This window comes from Lathyrus oleraceus, chromosome 7 (assembly GCF_024323335.1).
Source record: "Lathyrus oleraceus cultivar Zhongwan6 chromosome 7, CAAS_Psat_ZW6_1.0, whole genome shotgun sequence".
Lineage (NCBI taxonomy): Eukaryota > Viridiplantae > Streptophyta > Magnoliopsida > Fabales > Fabaceae > Lathyrus > Lathyrus oleraceus.
In genome coordinates, this window is record NC_066585.1 from 284,045,653 (window position 1) to 284,069,213 (window position 23,561).

General features: G+C 34.9%; 1 protein-coding gene and 1 long non-coding RNA gene across 6 annotated transcripts in view; one reads left to right on the forward strand and one right to left on the reverse strand.

The window, feature by feature from the left end:
* The first annotated feature begins 153 nt into the window (after positions 1–153).
* LOC127101274 (protein DETOXIFICATION 46, chloroplastic) overlaps positions 154–23,561 on the forward strand; it is a 31,668-nt gene continuing 8,260 nt past the window's right edge. For 3 of the 5 annotated variants that reach the window (XR_007794600.1, XR_007794599.1, XM_051038644.1), the window contains exon 1: positions 157–703. Coding sequence is in view for 2 of the 5 variants with exons in the window: in XM_051038644.1 (XP_050894601.1) it covers positions 271–703 (433 nt within the window). In the remaining 3 variants the exon portion in view is untranslated. Of the gene's footprint in view, positions 704–785; positions 881–1,549; positions 1,659–1,782; positions 1,839–2,087; positions 2,144–3,424; positions 3,564–3,831; positions 3,970–4,055; positions 4,125–4,231; positions 4,343–4,588; positions 4,718–4,883; positions 4,962–5,173; positions 5,246–5,331; positions 5,392–5,472; positions 6,095–11,567; positions 11,815–23,561 lie in introns of those variants that run through there. The other 2 variants (XR_007794598.1, XM_051038643.1) reach the window with 2 other exon arrangements.
* Positions 14,495–22,966, reverse strand: LOC127101275 (uncharacterized). Its single transcript, XR_007794601.1, has 2 exons — positions 22,731–22,966; positions 14,495–14,928 (listed from the first exon to the last, which is right to left on the reverse strand). It is a non-coding gene; the product is annotated as an uncharacterized LOC127101275 (long non-coding RNA).

Genomic DNA, 23,561 nt, shown 5'->3' on the forward strand with positions numbered 1-23,561 from the left:
TACATTCAAAGATATATATCCAAAAAATCTGAAGACATTTTTGAATTTTCAAAGATGTGACTTACACCATAAGAATGGGAAAAGAAATTGCCATGACTGAATATGGGGTCAAAGCCCGATTGGAATAAAAGATAAGGCTTATGTCCCATTTAAAAAAAAAAAAATCATTCCCGCGGATTTGAACGTTACTACAACCACTCGTTTTCTTTCTCTTTCTGTCATCGTCCCAAATTCTCGTTTGCTTCTTTCCCCTTTCAGATAACAACAACAATGGCGCACAGACTCTCACTGCATTTCAATCATACTTCTCTCCTTCAAAACCGCAAACTCATTTCACACCCCAACCGCCACTTACCTCGTGTTTCCCTGGCCCCTTCCCTTCTCAAGAACGCCACTATCCATTCAACTAACCAATGCATTATATCGTCGAAGCACCGTCACTTGGGACTAACAGCTTGCGTAGTTCAAAATCACAACGTCATAGATGAATCTGAAGACATGGAACAAATAAGCGAGGGTTTTGATATGGACAGAGATGAAGAAGAAGTGAATGTGCTGGTTGAGCAGAGTATATGGATTCAGATAAAGGAAATTGTTTTGTTTACTGGACCGGCAATTGGACTTTGGTTGTGTGGACCGTTGATGAGTCTCATCGATACTGCAGTTGTTGGTCAAGGAAGTTCAATTGAACTAGCTGCTTTAGGTATTTTTATCACATTCACTGTCTAGTTAATAAAATTGCGCAATAATGTATGATGCATATGTATTTCATTCTCCGCGAGCAGGTCCTGCTACTGTTTTTTGCGATTATTTGGGCTACTCGTTCATGTTTTTGTCGATTGCTACTTCAAACATGGTTGCTACTGCACTTGCTAAACAGGTTAGTTCCCTCCTGTTATGTGATAGAAAATATTGATGAATATGTATTTGTAAACATAGTTGTGTGACTGGTTAGTTTCACATTGGTTGTGAATGAGCTAAATGAATTATATGGACGATATATATGGTAAGTGTTACGGTTTTAAGTGGGAATGTTCTATTTTGGTCTTTTATTTGATCCTGATTATTAACTTGTTGCTCCTTATACTTCACGAATTCTCAAGCAAGTGGTATTAGATCCTAGTTAGCTTGATGAAAGAGGGGGAGTAGATCCTTGTATCAAAAGTCTTTATGGCAATGAAGTCGGATAGCGTGCTCTGTTGGTAGGTAATGGCAGTGAAAGTATAGTGATGTGAGAGATTCACAATTGATGAAAAGATTGTTAGAATTCAAGCGACTGGTTAGTCTTCTATTGACTAGGAATTGACCAAATGACACATATAAAAGATGTGAACAATATACACTCAACAATGATAGAAGTGGAGGATAATATCTAAAGTAATGAATGATCAAGTGGATGTATTCTTAATATGAACTTGTGTAAACACACAGAAAACTTGTAAACTTTTTGGCATTTTTGTTGCATCACGTCCATAACTTAAACACACAGAAGTGACAGAACTTTTATGATTTATTGCACTGCCTTTCATGAGTAAATATGTTTGTGTAGGACAGGGCGGAAGTGCAGCATCACATATCTGTCTTGCTTTTTATTGGGTTAGCTTGTGGCTTGGCGATGCTTTTGTTCACAAGGCTATTTGGTGCAACAACGCTCGTAGGTATTGAAGATGAGAGCTCTGTCCAGTTGTGTCTCTTTTTGGGATAATAGTACTTCATTAATGTATAAGTGGTAACACAGCCTACTCCATGACTGATGAATTGTTCTATTTATGCCTTTTGCAGCTTTTACTGGACTGAAGAATGTACATTTAGTACCCGCAGCTAATACTTATGTCCAGGTTTTTTTCCTTCTGATTACTGTCCTTCAATTAAATTAAGATTGTAATTAATATTTTTAAAACTCAAGAAATTATAAAACTATTTATGGAGAGAAATGAGTAATTTCAATTTCCATTTCTTGTAATAGTAAATAAAGGTTTGTATGTCAACATTTCTTTTCATAAAGAATACAACCTTTCAAATAAGATTCTGCTTTTGTTTATCATCCTCTGCTCGATTTAGTCACACTGAACTTCTTTTGGTGTTAGATTCGAGGATTGGCATGGCCTTGTTTGCTTGTTGGATTGGTTGCTCAGAGTGCAAGGTGCAAATATACTATTTTTTTTTTCATGTGTGTGTGTTAAGAGTTTTACATTGGATGAAATATGACCTTAATATATGGTTATAAGTGGTAGGGGTGTTCGCGGTGCGGTTTGGGCGGTTTTGACGATAAAAATCATCCGAACCGCAAGAGAAAAAAGCATGCCGTTCGGTTTGGTTTGGTTGACTTTTAAAAATAAAACCAAACCAAACCAAACCAATGCGGTTTGGATTGATTCGGTTGGTTCGGTTTTTTACAATATTTTTATTGAGTCATACATACACCTATAGAGAACAACGTAACTTTGTATTTAGTCATTCATACATTACTAAATAACATAAAAACTTATCATATTTAGACAAAAACTCCGCATTCAATATGGACAAAATTAGATTAGACAAAAATGGAATAAAAGGCATATATATAATAGTAGAATAAAATAATATCAAAGAAATTATAATAAAACATAAAAAAACATATGAGAAGAGAGATTAGAGAAGATGAAAAAAAGAACATATGAGATACGGGATTGAGAAGAAATGTGCGATAAAAACGTAATTGGAAGAGAAAATAGTAACATAAAAGATAAAAAAGAAAGAACATAAGAGATGAAATATTAGAGTAGAAAAAGCGAAACGTACATGGTAAAGAAGATGAGAAGAATGTGTGATACTACTGGGAGAGATTTAAGAAGGTTGAAATTGAAATCCTAAGTGTGAGGAAGAGAAAATCGTTTTTAATTGTAAGGTTAAGGCATACTAAGTTTGAGTTTTGGATTGGATGTGGGATAATTGAAATTTGAGTTGTAACATAATGCGGTTTGGTTTGGTTTAGTTCGGTTTGAAAAATACAAACCGCAAACCAAACCAAACCGTGCGGTTTTGTTAGAGAATGGCCCAAACGGATCCGAACCAAATGCGGTTTTTTGCGGTTTTGATTTGGTTTGGTTTGCGGTTTTCTATTGGGTTGGTTTGGTTTTGAACACCCCTAATAAGTGGGGTCAATCCTTACCTTAGAATCTTATTTTGTAAAGATAAGTTAGGACCAACTGACCGGTAAAATGAGCTTTGTTTCGACTTATAATCATATGTTCAAGTTATATCTCATCTAATGCATGACTCTAACTTGGTTTTTTGAACTATTTGAGTAGTGTTTCTTACCCTGAGAATAGTTTAATGTTGTATTTAATAGACTGTTGCTTTTTATGATTTTAAATTTAATAATATTGTAACTATTGGGTTCTCATTTAATTCATATTCTTGGTATCCACATTCTTTCACGCAGTCTTGGTATGAAAGATTCTTGGGGACCCTTGAAGGCTTTGGCGGTTGCTAGTATTATAAATGGAATTGGTGATATAATTCTGTGCAGATATTTAGGCTATGGGATTGCTGGGGCTGCATGGGCTACATTGGCATCACAAGTAGGTTGAACAAACTCATACTCATCATGTTGTAAATAAGTAATTAGCGTCAGCTTTTTTGTATTAAGCTTATTAATCAGGCCAATGAGTTAAAGCTTCCATATTTTGAGATTAGTGTTTGTACTCTTCATACAAATTTAATAACACTTCAGAATATTTTTCCACGCATCATAATTAATTAATGCTATCATATATAATGGGGTTTTCCTATTTTCAATGTACTAAAATAATCAATTTGCACTGCTTTGACACCCCTTCCTATTTTCAGGTTGTTGCTGCGTATATGATGTGCCAAACTCTAAATGAGAAAGGATACGATGTATTTTCCTTCTCCGTTCCTTCGGGGAAGGAATTTCTGGCTATAATTAGTCTTTCCGCTCCTGTATTTGTTTCATTGATGCTAAAGGTTGAATACAATATTTTTGTTATATTTGTTGCTCTTTATCTCGAGTAGTCGAACCCTTAATTGTAACTGAAAATTTCGATGTTTAGATGGCTTTCTACTCTCTACTTATATATTTCGCTACATCAATGGGTACACATACAACGGCTGCCCATCAAGTTAGTTTTACTCTTGTCTTATATTTTTTAACTATTCCTTTGCCGTCTATCTGCATATCTTCTGAACACCAAAGTCATGATCATTGATAATGCAACTCTTATGTTAGGTCATGGTTCAGATCTTCTGGATATGCACAGTATGTGGTGAACCTCTCTCCCAAACTGCTCAGTCATTTATGCCTGAGTTGATTTATGGAGTAAATCGGAGTTTGGAAAAGGTTAGTGTTACTCATTCACCGATTTCAGAAGATCTCTCCTCAAACCTCATATATCCAGTATTTCTTTTAGAGCTCTCTATTATGCTCAGTTGAATTTCACATTATATAGGCAGATCATCTTTCTTTTTGGTTTGAAGAGTAGCTTTAAACAATTAGCTGGTGTTTTCTACTAATTTGTATTGCAGATTCTCTCAATACATTGTTATGTTTATTCAAAAGTTCCCTGAGTTTATATTATATTGACAGGCTAGGTCGCTTCTAAGGTCTCTTGTAGCTATTGGAGCTATACTTGGGTTGCTTTTTGGAATAGTTGGAACATTTGTTCCTTGGTTATTCCCCTACATGTTTACACCTGATCAGATGGTCATCCAGGAGGTCAGTTCTTGAATTTTTAAACTTTAGCTCCGAAATTTCCACTATCTCCTCTGTCTACATTGTAGGGGCAGGACTACCTATGGAGCTGCAGAGGTTTTTAAGAATTAAACATAGGTTTGAAACTAAGGCTTATGTTAGTGGTTAACTTGTTTGCATGATTATGCAGATGCACAGGATCCTGATTCCATACTTTTTAGCGCTAGTGGTCACACCTGCAACTATCGGTCTGGAGGGAACATTGCTGGTATGCTTGTGTTAGATTAGAATATTTGGATTTTCATTATTTAAGGGAGTTTCCGCTTAACTATTTTAGGATCTCTAACTTTGTCTTGTATTTCCTTATTTGTTCTTAGCTTGTTTCTTGTTACTACTCATTCAAACAAAGGCAACTGAATGCATTATATAACAAGTGTTATTTTAAGGTTCTAAGCTAATTGTGGATATTTGTTTATTCAGGCTGGAAGGGATCTACGGTTTATAAGTTTGTCGACGACTGGATGCTTTTGTTTAAATGCTTTAGTCTTATCGGTAACAACTTTTTCTTGGTCTGCTGGTGTACATAGAAATATTGCTTGATTAATTGTTCTCTAACGCCCAATTTATCTCGAAGCCAGATCTTATGTAGTAGATATGGTTTGCAAGGCTGTTGGTTTTCCCTTGTTGGATTTCAATGGGTGAGACTCGAACCTAGAATTTATAGATAGTGCTAGTTTTTTTTGTGAACAAATTCTGACATGGAATATCGTGTTCATTAGGTTCGGTTTTTTGTGGCCTTTCTGCGCCTTCTATCTCCCAATGGCATTTTATACTCGGAACATACAAGCCAATATGAGCTGCAAAAGCTGAAGACTGCGTAGTTTTGGAGCTACATTTTAATTTTAGTTCATGATACATTATACAAATAGCAGCATGTTGTCTGTTGCTGGCGAATCTTGTTAAATATGTTACAAAATAGGCATTCATTTCAATGTAGGTACAATTCAGTGCAGGAAAACTACTGGTGCTTAGATGTATCGGAAACCAAGCGGGGAAATGGGGATGTGATGTGGGGAAATTGAACCCACCGCCCCTAACATATATCCTCGGTGATCAAAAGAGTGCAACGGGGTAAAGGTAATCGGCAAACCTTTCTATTTTTATGGTGGCTTTCAACATGAACCAATATTAAATTTATCCATGATAGTTAAATACCCTTTGTAGCCATAGATATTAGATGTTATCTAGTTAATACTGTTAGCATAACTGTTGTTGGTTTGGTTAGTTACAACAGCTTACTATTTTATCTCTTAGTTAGAGTAGTTAGGTTTATTCTTCTATGTAAATAAACCTATCTCAATTGTATTATTGTTATTCAATTCAATGAATAATAATGATCCAGTTTATGTCTCCCCTCTCAACTATGAGAGTTAAATAGTTTAAGTAGATATTTCTTTCCTTTCCGCATACATCCACAACATAACCATCGTTTCCTTATTTTCTCTGGGTTCGTCAGTCCCTTCCTTTGATATTTTTTTCCGAAGAATCCCTTCCTTTCTCTTCAATGGCAGATTCAGATGGTAACTCTTATGAATTCGGCATTAACAACAACATTTATAATCCTTCCGATCATTGATCCAATCAAGATCTTAGCCAAAACCTTAGAAATCTGTATTACTTTCATCCAAGTGAGAACTCAGGATCAATCCTCGTCTCCCCACCTCTCGATGACAATAACTACTATAATTGGAGCAAATGCATGAAACCAACTCTTGCATCGAAGAACAAAATGACATTCATCAATGGCTCTCTTCCCCAAAATTTTGAACTATGGAATCATTGCAACAACATAATGCACTCTTGGATTACAAGAACATTATCACCCCACATTGAACAAAGTGATATACTTGTTTTGACACAACTTCAAATCTCTAGACAGATTTGGAAGACCGATTTACAAAATGAAATCACTTTAGGCTTTTCGATTACTCAAAGATCTCCACTCCATATAAAAAAGTGGATGTTCTTTATCAAAATACTTTACTTATTATCTAAAGATTATTTGGGTGAATTGGAATTTTTAAGAACTACACCATCTTGCATTTGTAGATGGGCACGCATCCTTAATTCTTCAATTCAGAGGTACAAACGCATTGAATATGTCATTTTGTTTTAAGAAAGGCTTAAATGATAAATTACCATAATATTAGAACTCTGATCTGGCTAATGAATCCCTTACTTTCTTTAAGCAAGATCTTGTTCCTTTACCTGTTAGTTCCTGAATCTACCACACTTAGTGTCAATTCTCAACAAAATAAACGCTAAAACTATCAATTCAAAGGTAACGGAAAATAGAAGCGGTTGAAATACAAGAGACTAAGAAACATTTGAATAAACCGTGTGTTTTGAAAAATATTACAGATACTTTATTATATATAGAGAGATTATAACTAATTACATGATGTGGGACTATTCGATATACAAATATTCTTAATACTATATTTACAAATATCAACATTCCCCCTCAAACTTGAGCATATAAGTCAAATACACCAAACTTGTTACATATATAATTAGTTCTGGGACTTTGCAGAGATTTTGTGAACACGTCTGCCAATTGATCATTAGAGTTGATAAAGTTTGTGACGATGTCACCTGATTCAATTTCTCTAACAAAGTGACAATTTATCTCAATATGTTTGGTCCTCTCATGGAAGACTAGATTTGAAGCAATGTGCAATGCGGCTTGATTATCACAAATAAGTGTCATTGGTCTTGCTTCTTCAATTTGAAGTTCCTTGAGCAACTATTTTAACCAAATAAGTTCACATGTTGCCATTGCCATGACCCTATACTCTGCCTCAACGCTTGATCTTGCAACTACGTTTTGTTTCTTACTTTTCCAGGATATAAGGTTTCCTCCGACAAATATACAATACTCAGGTGGATCGTCTATCAATTGATGACCCTGCCCAATCAACATCAGAGTATCCAACTATCTGAGTATGTCCTTTATTTTCATACACTAGACCTTTTCCTGGAGCACATTTGATGTATCTCAGAATCCGGAGAACAACATCCATGTGTTCCTGACAAGGGGAGTTTAAGATCCGACTTACCACACTAACTGCAAAAGAAATGTCTGGACGAGTGACCGTGAGATAATTCAACTTTCCAACTAATCTTCTATACCTTCCTGAGTCAGATAGAGGCTCACCCTGATTGGGTAGTAGTTTGGCACCTGGATCCATAGGAGTATCAGTTGGTTTAGCATTCAACAAACTTGTTTCTTCCAAAATATCCATAGCATATTTCCGCTGAGAAATTACCAAACCATCTTTAAATTGGGCTACCTCAATACCCAAGAAATAGCGAAGTTTACCAAGATCTTTTGTCTGAAATTGATTTGAGAGATGTTGCTTTAACTAGAGTATACCTTGTTGATCACTACCGGTTATGACAATATCATCTACATACACAATAAGATAAATACACCCTTGGACTGAGTGACGATAAAAACAGAATGGTCAGCTTCACTACGGACCATACCAAACTGTTGTACTACAGTGTTGAATCTGCCGAACCAAACTCTCGGAGATTGCTTAAGACCATAAAGAGACTTGTATAACCTACACACCATATTCGATGACTCCCCCTGAGCAACAAATTCAGGTGGTTGCTCCATATATACTTCCTCTTCAAGATCACCATGTAAAAAAGCATTTTTGATGTCAAGTTGATGAAGAGGCCAATGTTGAATGGCTGCAATGGCTAGAAGAAGTCTAACAAATGCCATCTTGGCTACATGCGAGAAGGTATCACTATAATCTAATCCAAAAATTTGAGTGTATCCTTTGGCTACCAAGCGAGCTTTAAAAAATCGATCAATCTTACCATCTAGACCAACCTTCACTGTATAAAGCCAACGACAACCTACTAAAGAGTTCCCATGGGGTAGAGGAACCAATTCCCAGGTACCACTGCTTTGAAGAGCACATATTTCATCAGTCATTGCTTGCCTCCACTCAGGGTGACATAATGCTTCACCTGGAGTTTTAAGAATAGAAACAGAAGACAAAGAAGACAAACAAGTATACTGCAAAGAGGAAAGACGATGATAACATAAATCAATATAACGTGGAGAAGGATTTCGTGTTTGACGTATACCTTTTCGAAGGGCAATCGGAAGATCGGACTCAAGTTGCATGATCAGATTCGGTGATGGAGGAGACGTCGGAGGAAAGTCTTCAATGACCTCAGAGACATGTATGACCTCAGGGACATGTATGACTTCAGGGACAGGGACGACAGTCGTTGGGTGATGATGTTGATATGTTAGAAGTGGTCGAGAAGTGGATGGGTAGGGAGCCCTAGACTGATGGGGGATAATGGTAGGCGGGACATTAATAACTGCCGGAAAAGGTGTGAGAGTATTTTCTTGAATGGGTTCTGGAGTTACGTGACTGGACTCGAAAATATGGAACCGACTCGAAGAAGGTAACATCAGTCGATACTAGGTATCGTTGTAAAGTATGTGAATAACAACAATAACCTTTTTAGGATCGATGATAACCAAGAAAGACACACTTTAGTGATCGAGCTGAGAGTTTATCAAGACCAGGAGAGAGATTGTGTACAAAACACGTGGACCCGAAAACTCGAGGAGGAATTGGGTGAAGTGGGGAATCGGGAAAAAGGATTGAATAGGGGATTTTATTGTTAAGGAAAGATGAGGGCATGTGATTTATAATGTAACATGTCGTTAGCACATCATCCCCCCAAAACCGAAGTGGAACATTACCATGGAGAAGTAGGGTCCGAGTGGTTTCTACAAGATATCGATTTTTGCGTTCGGCTACCCCGTTTTGTTGAGGTGTGTGAGGGCAAGATGTTTGATAGAGAATACCATTGCGTGACATAAAATTCTGAAATTGTTGGGATAAATATTCACGAGCATTGTCACTTAAGGTACGGATAGACACACCGAATTGAGTTTTTATTTCTTGATAGAATTGTTCAAAAATAGAAAATAACTCAGATCTATTCTTCATTAAAAATAACCACGTGCAACGTGAAAAGTCATCAATAAAGGTGACAAAATACCTAGACTCAAGAGTAGAGACAGTACGCGAGGGACCCCAAACATCGACGTGAACTAAAGTAAAAGGGGACGAAGCTCGTTTATTGACTCGGTTGGGAAACTGATCACGAGTGTGTTTCCCTAGCTGACACGACTCACAATGTAAATCAGATACCTTCGATAAATTTGCACCAACTTATGTAGTTTGGAAAGACTGAGATGACCTAACTGAGCATGGATAATGAATGGAGAATCTTTGATTGAGCATGTCTGAGATGACACTGAGAGGTAATAAAGGCCTTGAGACTCACATCTGACACCAATTGTTCGTCCCGAACTCCGATCCTGTAGGGTAACATTATTGTTAGTGAAAGGTGACACTATAATCAAGAGAACGAGTTAAACGAATGACTGAAAGTAAATTAAATGGACAATTAGGTACATAGAGGGCAGAAGTAACCGAGAGAGAAGGTAGAATTTGAATAGTATCAATCCCTTCAGATTGGGTTTGAGAACCATTGGCAGATGTTATAGTAGGTAAGAAATCAGATGTAGAGAGGGAAGAGAAAAGATTTTTATTACCGGTAACATGATCAGACACACCAGAATCAAGGACCCAAGATCCAAGAGAAGATGATTGAGAGAGACAAGCAGATGAACTACCAGTGTGTGCTAAGTAGTAGAATCTAAGTTTTGATAATTTTGATACCACCTGAGAAAATCATCGTAATTTGGCGTAAAGTTATGAGGAGTAGCCATGAGTATCAGATCTGAAACAATTGTCCTATGGAGAGTGGAGCGGTGGGAAAATTGTCGGGATCGGCTGTCGGACCTGCTATCACGTGCACAGATTTCTGTCGATGAAAAGTGGGGAACAGTTGGATCGGAAGAGGCGTTTCTGCTGGTAGGTTACTAGAAAATTTTGAAAAGTGAGAGGCAAACCGGAGTGATGACACGGTTTACAAAAAAAAATTCTCATCGGAAGACAGTGGGTCATCCGGGTAAAGCACGACGAAGAAAGAATTGTCTTTTAGCAGGCTCTAGATACCATGTTGAAATACAAGAGACTAAGAGACATTTGAATAAACTGTGTGTTTTAAAAAGCACTACGGAGACTTTATTATGTATAGAGAGATTATAGCTAATTACATGATATAGTCTATGTGAGACTATTCGATATACAAATATTCTTAATACTATATTTATAAATATCAACAGAAATCTGTAAACTTTATGTTATGCAGCCACTGTAACAAAATCACCCATACAGTGGACAATTGTTACTTTAAACACAGATTTTCCTGGGATACACATCCAAAACTCAGCCGAATAATGAGTCTATCAGTGAAGGGAAAAAGTCCAACATCAACCCTTCCTAGGATGACTCTCACTCATTAAGCAAAGAAGATTATCAATTTCTTCTCTGTCTCTTAAAGACTTTAAATGCAATTTTCTTGTGGTAATGCCTTTAAATGCAATTTCTTGTCCTATCTTTCCAATCAAATTTCAGTTGATATCAAAATCATTAGAAGTGATAATGACTTTAAATGCAATTTTGTTGTGGATATTAGTAATGTTGTTCCTTTATACCTTATCTCTTCCTTTCTTTCTTATAATAAACTTTATACGACTCATTCTAAACTTATGTGTGCAATCTAGCAATGGTTCTCTAAATTGTATACCACTTTACTTTTTAAGGGATACTCCCAATCTTCATCTGACAATTCTTTATTTATCAAATCTATCAACAATTCTTTCACTGCAATTTGTTATATGATGATGTGTTTATTGTAGGAAATGACAGAGCAACTCAATTAAGCATTTTTTTCAACAGATCCTTTAAGATCAAAGACTTATGCAACCTCAAATCCTTCTTGGCAATAGAAGTGGTTAGATCCAAGATAGGAACACAATTGCCAAAGGAAATACATATTGTACCTCTTTATAGAGAGAAAGCTCCTTGACTATAAACATGCTAACACTTTTATGGCCAAAAGCACAAAACTAATTCATACTGAAAGCACACATCTATCTTATCCTACATCATACAAAGTTAAAATTTCATAAACTTGTCATTAATTTCTACGCTGATAATACTTGTCATAAAGAAAACAAATGTAATTATGTAAAATGGGTAGCACGTGCAATGATTATAAAACTAGCTAACTAAATTATATAGTTAAGAAATATTATGATATAAACAAATCCCCCATTTGAATCTTTTGCCATTTTCATGTGGTTAATTCCCGCATGAACTTATAACGACTCTTCTTATATCACAAATATTTTATAAAATAGTTATTAGAGATTTCATCATCGATTAATTAATTTTGTCTGATTAATATTTTACCAATGACCTTAGGAGATGGTGCAATCAACGAAGGTTCGATCGCACGAACTTATAACGACTCTTCTTATATCACAAATATTTTATAAAATAGTTATTAGAGATTTCATCACCGCGTAATTAATTTCGTCTGATTAATATTTTACCAATGACCTTGGGAGATGGCGTAATCAACAAAGGTTCGATTGCCCGTAAAATACATGTCATGACCAAATATTCCATATTCCTAGCTATCATAAAAATCCCCATAATATTATATGGTTCAAATATGCAAGTTCTTATTGCTATCTAAATCAATTCTCTTAATTATATGGATGAAGAAAAAACAATAAACAACAAATAACATTGAACAATTATAAGATTTTTTTTATTACATAGAGCAAATCTAAACAAATCACATGATTCACATTATTGGGACCACATTCATTTAAAATAGATCTAAACTAAAGGAATTGACCACTCATCCTTAAGAGATTCATGACAATTACAATAAAAAAAGGTTAGCCATACAAATGATTATGGAAGATTGTTTAATAATGTTGTGTGTCTTTTCTTGCCCCTTACTTTAGAGTATGTATTTTTTATCATTGAAATTTAGAATTATAATGACTAAACGAGTTATATATTATATAGAAAAACTCGGAATCATAGAATCGCACGCTATTGACCTAAGGTGCGCTGCGATTTTAAGACTTGTCTGACGTGACAGTCTGTAGTAATAAAGAACATGTCGTTGTTGCAATGTTAGGGTTTCTCCTTTTATACTCAAATAATGATACTATGGTGTAAGAGTGCGCTGAGTTTTGTGCTTCTTTTTCAATTTCTTCTATTTCTCTACTATTGCTCATGTGAAGGTTCTCTTCTTATTTTGTCATCAGTTCCACGGTAAAAAAATCTTAGAATTTGTCTGTTTATCATGATTTTGGATTTGATTGGTATTTTTCATGATTCTTCGGAATCTTTATTAAATCCTACAAAAATATAAACTAATTAAGTGTAAAACGCACTTAAAATGACTATAAATCATACTAAAAACATGTTATAACGAACTATCATCATAACCCCAAAGTTGAACATTTTCTTGTCCTCTAGAAAAAAAAACTTGAAAATGAGATTTTAAAAAAACATGAGAATTTAGTTACTTCGATGACAATGTCTAACTTTGACACTACTTACTAGAATATTTCCACGATCTTGTTCAAGTTCCCACGTCCATTCTCATACTTCGAGATGGATAAATCAAAAGACTTCAATCATGCTCATATTTATTCAACTTTTTCTCTACTGATTCACTCAAATGACAATGGTATGACTCAATCAACATGCACATATCATTTTACTATAAGCTTGAAAATTTTCTAAGCAGTCTATCAAATCAATGTTATTACACACTTTTGCGGTCTTAAAGGTAGTAACGTGACTTGAGTTAAGGTAAGATAAATTTGAGCAAAGTGGACACGTTTTTTAAGTTAGACATAAGTTTCTTCATGCATCCATTCTTTGTATTTTTCGTTTCTTTTACCTTCATCAACACTTCAAAGGATCTGGTCTAAACTATTTGAGACTTTGTCTTTTATGAGCACTAATTTATTTTTTCTTTTTATTTATATTTATTTCTCTCTTTTTTCTTCTGATGGATACCTATTTTCACACAATTTTTCTAAGTCTCTTTTTAATGACATTTTCTTTTAAGGCCACCACCCCAAACTTAAAATGTTTATATTCTAGAGCAATCCCAAACTTAAAAGAATATTACCTATTAGATTTTTATTTCTCATGAATACCTAACTCTAAGAAGATAAAGTAATTACAAGGATGTTGTAATACACGACAATTTTATTTACTTTAAAAAGAAAGAAATTGGTATGCCTCAAAAGGGCTAGCAAATGATATATAATTTAATCATCATTGGATAGTTCTAAGGGGCTATAGGTACCAAAACATTTTCCTATGTGTGAATAACATGTCTATTAACCGTAAAGAAATAATGTAACTTCTAGAGATGTTCACATATAAACGACAAAAAATAGAAAATTGTGAATATTTGGCCAAAATCACACTTGTTTAAATTTCTGAAAGTTGAAAGACGTTTAAGTTAGACTTCATTCTTTAATTGCTATCCTTCTCTTAGTTTTTTTTAATTTGATTTTTATGTAATGTATCTTGAACATGTTTATGTAACATGTCAATGTCATTTTAGAACCTTTGAGGAATTATGTTATGTACTGTGAACATGTCAATGCCATTTTAGAACCATTTTGGAATTATGTAGTGTGTTATGCAAATCAATTTATGTGTTATGCAAATCATTTTAGAATTCATATTATGTGAACTGATATTGTAAACTGATTTGTTTATGGATTGGTACAAACAATAATCTGCCAAACAAATCAACTCATATTAAACTGATACAATGTGTTACATACCAACTCATCCATAACAAGATAGTGATACAAACTCATATTGCTAACTGATACAAATTGATACATACCAAGTCATCCATACAAACTGATACATAGAAACTAATTCATACTCCTAAAACATCCTAAAAAACAATACACATAAGATTATAAGAAACATAATACTCCATATCTTTTTCAATTTCAAGATCTTGTTCACTTGAGTTTGAAGTTCCATCACAACTTTCCCTAATTCTTCATTTCGTACTTTGACTTTTTCAAACTCCTTTTTTGCATCATCAATTTTCTTTGTTATGCTTTCCAATCTATTCATAATAAATTGCCCATTCTCATATCCTAAATCGTCATGGAACCAATTGAAAAAACCACACCCTTTTTGCAAGGATCTCTGAAAATTTCATATATGTATCAAAATGGGTTTATCACATTTGGACATAAATCAAACTGAAATTAGGGCTTACTTTAAATTTGGACAACCCCAAATTTCCCCCCAAAATTCTTATTAGTTGTTGCCCTACAAATCACAGTTTTGTCCCCACAATGACATTTTGGTACCCATCACGAGTTTACGTATAGACTGGATTCACAACTTTCAGAGTTCTTATGCTTCAGAAATGAAGAACATTGGTCGGACTTCATGCTTCGAAGAAAACACGGATGAAGAGCATGATGCAAACGAAGATGAAAATTATGCATATGATATAACCAAAGATGAAAATGATGTAGATGATGCAAACAAAGATGAAAATGGTTCACATGATGTAACTGAAAATGAAAACACATACAAAAATGAAGATACATAGTGAAAACGAATAAGAAAAATGGTAATAAGGAAGGGACATTGCCAACTCAACTGACACGTAGATTAAATAAACGAACGTTTGAGGAAAATAAATGAAAAGGACTCATATGCATCTGTTACAAAGTTAAAGGACCAAAGTGACACGGAAAAAAAAATTAAGAGAGCCAACTGAACCCAATGGTATAGTTAAGGGACCAAAAGAGGTATTTTGCCTTTATTAAATGACTTCCACCATCTAGATTTAAGGTTGTCGAGTACGTTGGATAATCATATAAAACACCCCAATCAAAGTTTCTTTTGAAAGTGATCTTAAAAAGCTTTATCTCATTCCACCTTAAAGTGGCCTCTTCATTTTTTAATCTAATAAGAGTGGGAATGGGTGCTTAAGTACTTGAAGTAGCTTCAACTTTCTTTTGATTTTTGGGTCCCGTGGTTAGTAGGTAAGAAATAAGATGAAAAATATTGGCTATGGTTTGGGTTACCGAGTGTCAAAATAATATAATAAATAAGAAGATAATCAACAAGTAAAATTGTTGAAACTAAAACATTATTTATATATTCATAGAGTTGCGCCACTCTGGTGATCTAGCGTGTCACATTTTCAATCTCCAACATTCACATAAAGACTATATATGATCTAATCACACCACTTTTGGTACTAGGTGTGACGCGTGTAACACATAACAGAAGAATAAGTTTTGAGAGTGAAGGGGCGAGATAGTACTTCTATGGTAATATTCGGGGGTGACAGCGACTAGCGTTTCCCTATGTACTTGATTGATGAACCTATGGCCATAAATGACGTCAATCTTGATTACTTGGCCATCACATAGATTGGAGTTGTTTAGATTTTGGAAGAATTTTCCATTATGAGCTCTCAGAAAATGGTGGAGCTCGACCGCTATGATGACTACATAGAAGAAACTTGATAAATATTTGCCTACGTTTGATTTTTGTTCAGGCACTTGAGACCAGACCTTTTCCTTTTTCCTAATGTTTATTATTACTTTTTTACTTACATAGAGGATGATCTCATGAATGTTACTAGGAGGAAAGATCGCCATGCAAGGAATAAGGTGATAAGTATAAAATTTTCTTGTTTTACATAGGAACTAATTGACTTAAAATATAATTAGTCACGTGAAACAACCTCAATTTATCAAGTAAAGATGATAAAACACGTGTATGAGCCTCTTAACTATGTTGTTCATAAGCACAAGTGAAAATGATCCATGAAAACATAAATCATCAAGAAAAAAGATAGAGAAGCTCACCAGGAGAGACATGGGAATGCTTAAAGAAGCAAATAAACTCACTTCTCTTAGTCAACGAAAGACCTCGCCCAACCAGATGCAGGGCAACACATGCAGGGATCTCCTTGCTAGGAAAAGAAGATAATCAGCTAGGCGAGCTAAGGTGGAACGAAAAGCATTCAAACCTTTATTCAAATCTAAGTTACTTCAGATTGAAGAAAAATGAAACTCATTAGGCGAGGATGACAGACTCACCTAGCAAAGCAAGGCAGTTTGAGAGTCCTTGTGGGCTACGTAACTTTAAGAGGAACGGAGACAATCTCTCTAGGCGCAAAATAGGGCTACGCCTAGCAAGGCATGGCGGAACATGACCACTTGGATGAGCTGAAAAATAAATTGTGGGGAAAAAGACAAGTCCACTACCCAAGCTAAAGATCTCACTAAGCGATAATGATGCTACCAACCTCTACAAATAGCAGATGAAACCAGTTTAAAGGGATACTTTTGGATAGGATTTGTTAATACATTCTCATAGAAAAATTCCAAAAATAGCAAGAGAGAGAGAATGGGGGAATATATATATATATATATATATATATATATATATATATATATATATATATATATATATATATATATATATATATATATATATATATATATATAGATAGATAGATAGATAGATAGATAGATAGATAGATAGATAGATAGATAGAGAGAGAGAGAGAGAGAGAGAGAGAGAGAGAGAGAGAGATCAAATGCAAATGTTGTCCGAGAAATCGACACGTATGTAGGCATGGCAACATAACCCGTACCCGCGGGTACCCACCCGAACTCGCCCCGAAGTTGACGGGGAAAACCCGTTTTGACTGGGTTTGGGTTTGGGTTTTCCCCGATTATAAAATATGGGGACGACTCGGGTAATGGGGACACTAGTACCCACCCCGAACCCACCCCGTTTATTTATTATGTACATTATTATTTATTTTTGATGATTTAGAATATTAAATAAGTGGCCAATGTTTTAATATTTTGATTTGTATTAATTATTTAAAATATTCGAAATGTATGTATGATATTTTTTTAGATTTTTTTATTTTATTATTTATAATGTAATTTGATTTTAAAAAACTTAAATATTTCTATTAAAAAAATTGATTTCACTAAATGGATGGTGGCGGGGCGAGGATACCCGAACCCAACCCGAACCCGTTTGGGACGGGTTTGGGTTTTAATTCTCCATCCCCGTTTGTGTTTGGGACGGGGAACGGGGATTGTTTGGGGATTCAGGTTTGGGTTTGGGGGAGGTGAAAAACGTCCTCGACCCGCCCCGTTGCCATGCCGACACGTATGTCATTAAATTTATTTCTTCTAGGTCTTCATTGTACAACTACTATTAGTAATAATATATAATTTCTCTTTTATTGGGGTTAGATGTAGTTGTACGAATATTCATGTATAAATTATGATCATGGCATTTTATGTAAATCTAATTATGATTTAATACCAATGAACTTCTTCATGCTTAATGCTTGTTTTAAAGTAGCTAACTAGAACATGTTTTCATGATTTTTGAATAATATCGAAAAATACTTTTTGTAGTGTTATAATTGTAAACAGGCCCCGCCTAAGGCGATGCCTTTAGACCTCCCCAAAAGAGGTGGCGATAGAATTTTTCCCAAAGGGAGGTATCGCCTCGTCCCATGACTTTCCTATCACCCAGTCGTGGGAAACGTGAGATACGATGTTTCTTGGGTAGAGAGAAGCTAGGGTTAATAACTGAACCTCGTCTCTCTTGGAAATATGGATTCAACGGTCCACCATTGACTGAGTAGGCGGTGACCCTTTCCAAGAAATCTCGAGGCCTTAAAAGTCTCTATAAATATTCTTCCCCCAAGGGAAGAAGACATATCATTTGCACCCTAAGCATAACGCTTAGACAAATCATAACTCATATTGATCACACCTCTCACACGCTTACAACAAACATATCTTTCATCTATAAAGCCTCTCACCTCACGTGAGCAAGACTTATAAAACCACCATAATACACCAATGTATATGGTTTCTTGCCGTCGTGGACAAGCTCTAACCACTCCAAATTTTTATAAACCTACTAAGGCCTCTAAGTCCCCCTTCCCTTGCAAGAGGAGCATGCACATATATACTTTTTGACCATTGCAGTAACGCCCACCATGGGACTCCAGTAAAACTTAACTGGGCCACAATCATACTTCAACTCCCCAATCTTCCCTCTGAAGATGGCATGCAGAACTCTATCTTATGACATAAACATTGTTGCCTCGGGTTTCTTCAATAGATGTAACTTTAGATCCTCCCAAAGGAAACACGTAAGACATGTGTTTGCAACAAGGTGATATCCCATGGGTTCACTTGAAACAACCTAGGGAGTTCATGGGTTAATATCACCTTCTTTGAGGAGGAGGCCTTCAACATCAACCCTCACAATGATGATTCGTTGGTCATCACTATGTAACATGGCAATTGAGATATCAAATACGTCTTGATAGATCATGGTAGCTCTGCTGACATCTTATTCTAAGACGCCTTCCAAAAACTATGAATTGACCCTACAATGGTTTATTAATGAGGTTGTCAGGCTAACATGTACAAATAATGGGATATGTAACCCTAGAGACCACATATGGTGACGACGAGAACGCCTGAGCAATTGACGTAAATTACCTTATTGTGGATGCCTTGTCGCCATATAACATCATCCTCAGACGACCTACCTTCAACATTCTGGAGCCAGTTGTTTCCATCATATACATTTCCCTAAAGTAACCACTTCCGAGAGGGCGAGTCGGTACAATTCGAGAAGATCAACAAATTGCCCAAGAATTCTATCAGAATAGCCTTATGGAGGATAAAAAAGATCCCACCTTGGTTGATTCCAACCTTTATGAAGTTCAAAATACTAATCTCGAGTGTTGGGACCCCAAACTGGCCGCAAAAGAAGAAAGGCTCACGCCTACAGAGGATTTAAACAAGGTCTATATAGTTCCTCACACCCACTAGGTGACGAAGATATGTACCTTATGCATAAAGGAGGAATGGGAACTAGTCGACCAATTCATTAAATGTTTGATTGGGATCCCTCCGACATGCCATGGATAGACACCAGAGTGGTATGTCATCGCCTCTCCATCCACCCTTCCTCCAGACCAGTGACCCAAAAGAAGTGAAAAATAGGTGAGGAAAAGAGAGTCGTCATATATGAAGATGTCGAAATACTATTTGACTTTATTCATCACAAGAACAAAATACCTCACCTGGCTCCCCAACGTGGTTCTAGTAAGGAAAACCAACAACAAATGGTGCTTGTGTGTGTGTGGCTTTCACCGATCTAAATGTTGCATGTCCTAAATACCCATACCCGTTGCAAGACATTGATCACCTCATCGATGGGTCATTAAGATACCGCACGTTAAGCTTCACGCCAACATCATAAAATCTCATATCTTTCTCATTAAAACTCAGGAAATATCAGGTATGCTAATAAACTTAATGTTCTATATTGATTTCCTTTGCATACAACTTGAATGTTGATTCATGCTTCCATTGTTTACATTTTCTCAAGTTTGGAAGTAACAAATAGATAACATGATTAGGAAATAAAAAAACTATACTTCATTTATTCATGCCCTAGCTATCACTTTTATGCTGAGAAACATCATTCTTGGATTGTCATAACATCTTGATTAGGTTTTTTTTAGAAAAATAATTTATATGGTAGTTGGGTGTTGTTTAAAATATGTGAAATTTTAGGTTCCTACATGCTATACTTTTGTGACTTAATAGGTGGATATTGTCAAAGTCATTGAATTTTTATAAGACCTTGCCTCCTAGATGTCATGAACCATCAGGAATAGAAGAAGGAACCCAAGGTTAAACTTTGAGTGTTGATGATTGAATGATTGTGTTGCCCCAAAATGATACACAACTAGGTTTTGTTAAACTTGAACCAAAATCATATTTAACCTATATTTTCAATTTTGCAAATCATTTATGAATAGTGAAAAGATGTAACTTCATATGCATAGTCTTGTTCTCTAACAATTCTTCAAGTTTTATTATGACTATGAATGTTGTAAGTGGCTCCTAAAAGATCAACCATTTGAAGAAAAGGGCAAGAAGCGAGATCATCCTGAGTGCCATATGATCACGACAGATTCAAAAGTCATGTGCATGAAAGTTTTTATGAACAAATAAAAAGCAGACTACTAATCAGTCAAAGAAAGGTTCATCTGGAGGATCCAGGAGAATTAATCAGTCAAAGAAAGGTTCATCTGGAGGATCCAGGAGAATTTTAAGGTTTTGTACAAGAAAACAACATTATAAAGTGAAGAGTGTTGGAGAATCCTCCATAAGTGATTAACTTGGACATCATCATAGAATTCTTGCTAATTTTAAACCATCTAAGGATGACCAGCTTAAAAGAATATATTGGGTGAGAGGCGGCTTAGTACCAATCAATAGAGAAGCTATCCATGAATACTTAGAAGATATTTGTGAGGTAGATCCTAGTAAACTAGACCCGTTTGCTAAGAAAATTGCAAGGGAAATTGGGACTACGACCAAATATCGACCAACATTTGCCATGAAGACAAATCTTATGAAATGGGCTTAGATGAAACACCAATCCAAATTTAAGAGAGCTAACTTCTACACCATATCAAAAATGTGGATGACCTTCATCTTACATAATGTCACCCCAAAAAGCCACACTTCTTCAACAATCCTCCACACAACCCAACTCATTTGGTATATTGTAACTAATTGATAAATAGACATATCAAGGATTATTTTCGATAAAATATGGGATATCATAAATTCAAATACCAAACCTCCGCTAGTTTTCCTAAGTTTAATCACCAGATTATGTAGAACACATAAGGTAGATTTTCTAGGCCACCACCACCTCTGCACCAGTTCAAGAACGGAGTAGGAGTTTGTGCTTTGCTATTGTATGAGGGAGAACTTGTAGAGCACGAAATCATCTAGCTACCCCGCATTATCAAGGATCCCCAAAATTTGATATTATGGATCTTAGTATGATGGTCTGCTTTACTCATAATTGGGATATTAGTGATGCATACCTTCTTACTCTGTTTTTTTATCAATGATTTATAAACAATTTAGAGCTGCGGATTAAGGACCCATATTCCCCATATGATCACATGCTTCCTCGAAAAGATTTCATTAGCTATTTTCAGTGGCATGAGAGCAGACCGTTTCAAAACAGTTGAATTTTTTAACAACAAAATATTTTGCTTAAAGATAAGGATTAACTAACCAATTTAAAAATTATATAAAAAAACAAATTAATTTGGCTTTATTGCAACTTTGGTCCTCCTATTTTCTTTTTCTTTTTTAACTTTTGATCCATCTATTTTAAAATCTAGAATTTTGGTTACTTTTTAAGTTATTTATTTATTTATTTATTTTAGTTCTTTTTTTAATTTGAGACTAATTTTTAATGATGTGGCGTTGAGAGTGATGACTTGTCACTTTTAAGTTAACCAGTTTTATTTCCACATCATTTTAATTAATAATATTAATATTATAAAAAAATAAAAAAATAATCTGTTACTATTATTTAAAGAGTCACAAATTCTCTCAAATGAACCCTAACCTAACCCTCAAACGTGTTTCTTCTCTGTCTCTTACGGTCTCCATTCTCCATCTATTCTTCTCCATATAGTTTTTTCTCCAAACCCAATTTCTTCTCCATTCCTTACTGTCTCTTTTTCTTTTCCTCTTCACCCATACCATAGACAACGTGTATTAGATGCCCCCTCACTTTTAATCATTCTTTCAAGTTGCATATATGATATTAAGTCCACATCCTAATCCATTTCATTTTAGAAACAATCTCATCAACATACAACTTCACATGATGATGTACAAATTGACCCTATGATGTATTGTAAGTCTAACAAGTTATTTTTCAGTTGGCCCACACAAAAAAAAAACACAACAAAATTCGTAAGGAACACAACAAACATAAAACATAATAATTAACAAGTCTTCACAGTGAGAAGAACAAGGAGAAAAACGAATCTTCCCAAGAAAAAAACCTAAGCAAAACTCGGAGAAGAACAAACATACCTCAATATACAAGACGAATTTGACATTGTTGACGAAGAACATAGAACGCAGAACTCAGAACTTGATGCTTGAAGACAAACACAAGAACGCAGGAACAGAAATCCAGTAACGCTTGAAGAGAGCTTGAAGGTGTCGAACAAAATCACAATAACACTTGAATATGTCGAAGACAGTCGCATGAACGCTTGGGTTCGGATTTTCTTTTCTAAACAATGATTTGAAAAACGCCGATTTCTTTTAAGAGGACTTGAGCAATTTGCTTTTGAAAATTGATATTGATAATTTATTATTAAATTTATTAAGCAAATTATTAAAATTATTATTTGTCAATAAAAATATCAATTTTGATGAAATGTTATTATTATTATTAATTAAAATGACGTGAAAATAAAATTGATCAACATGAAATTGACAAAATCATCACTTCCAACGCAAATTATTAATAGAGATTAATAACTATACACTGTCAGTATAAAAAGTTTTACACTGTCTATTCATCATCATCTTCCGTTTGCATTACTTTATAGATTTTTAAAATAAAAATCAAATTTGTTTCAATATCCAACAATCATGATTAACTGATGGTGTAAAATCTTTTTACACCGTCAGTGTATTTCAATTTAATCCTTATTAATAATTAGTCTCAAATTAAAAAAAAGATTAAAATTTAAAAAAATAATTTAAAAAAGAGACAAGATCTAAATTTTAAAATGAGGAACCAAAAATGAAAAAAAGAAAAAAGAAAAATAGGGGTCGCTTTATTAAGTCAATTAATTTAAAATGAAAAATTAATGAATTAACATAGTTCAGACTATCTCTTTCAAAAATATC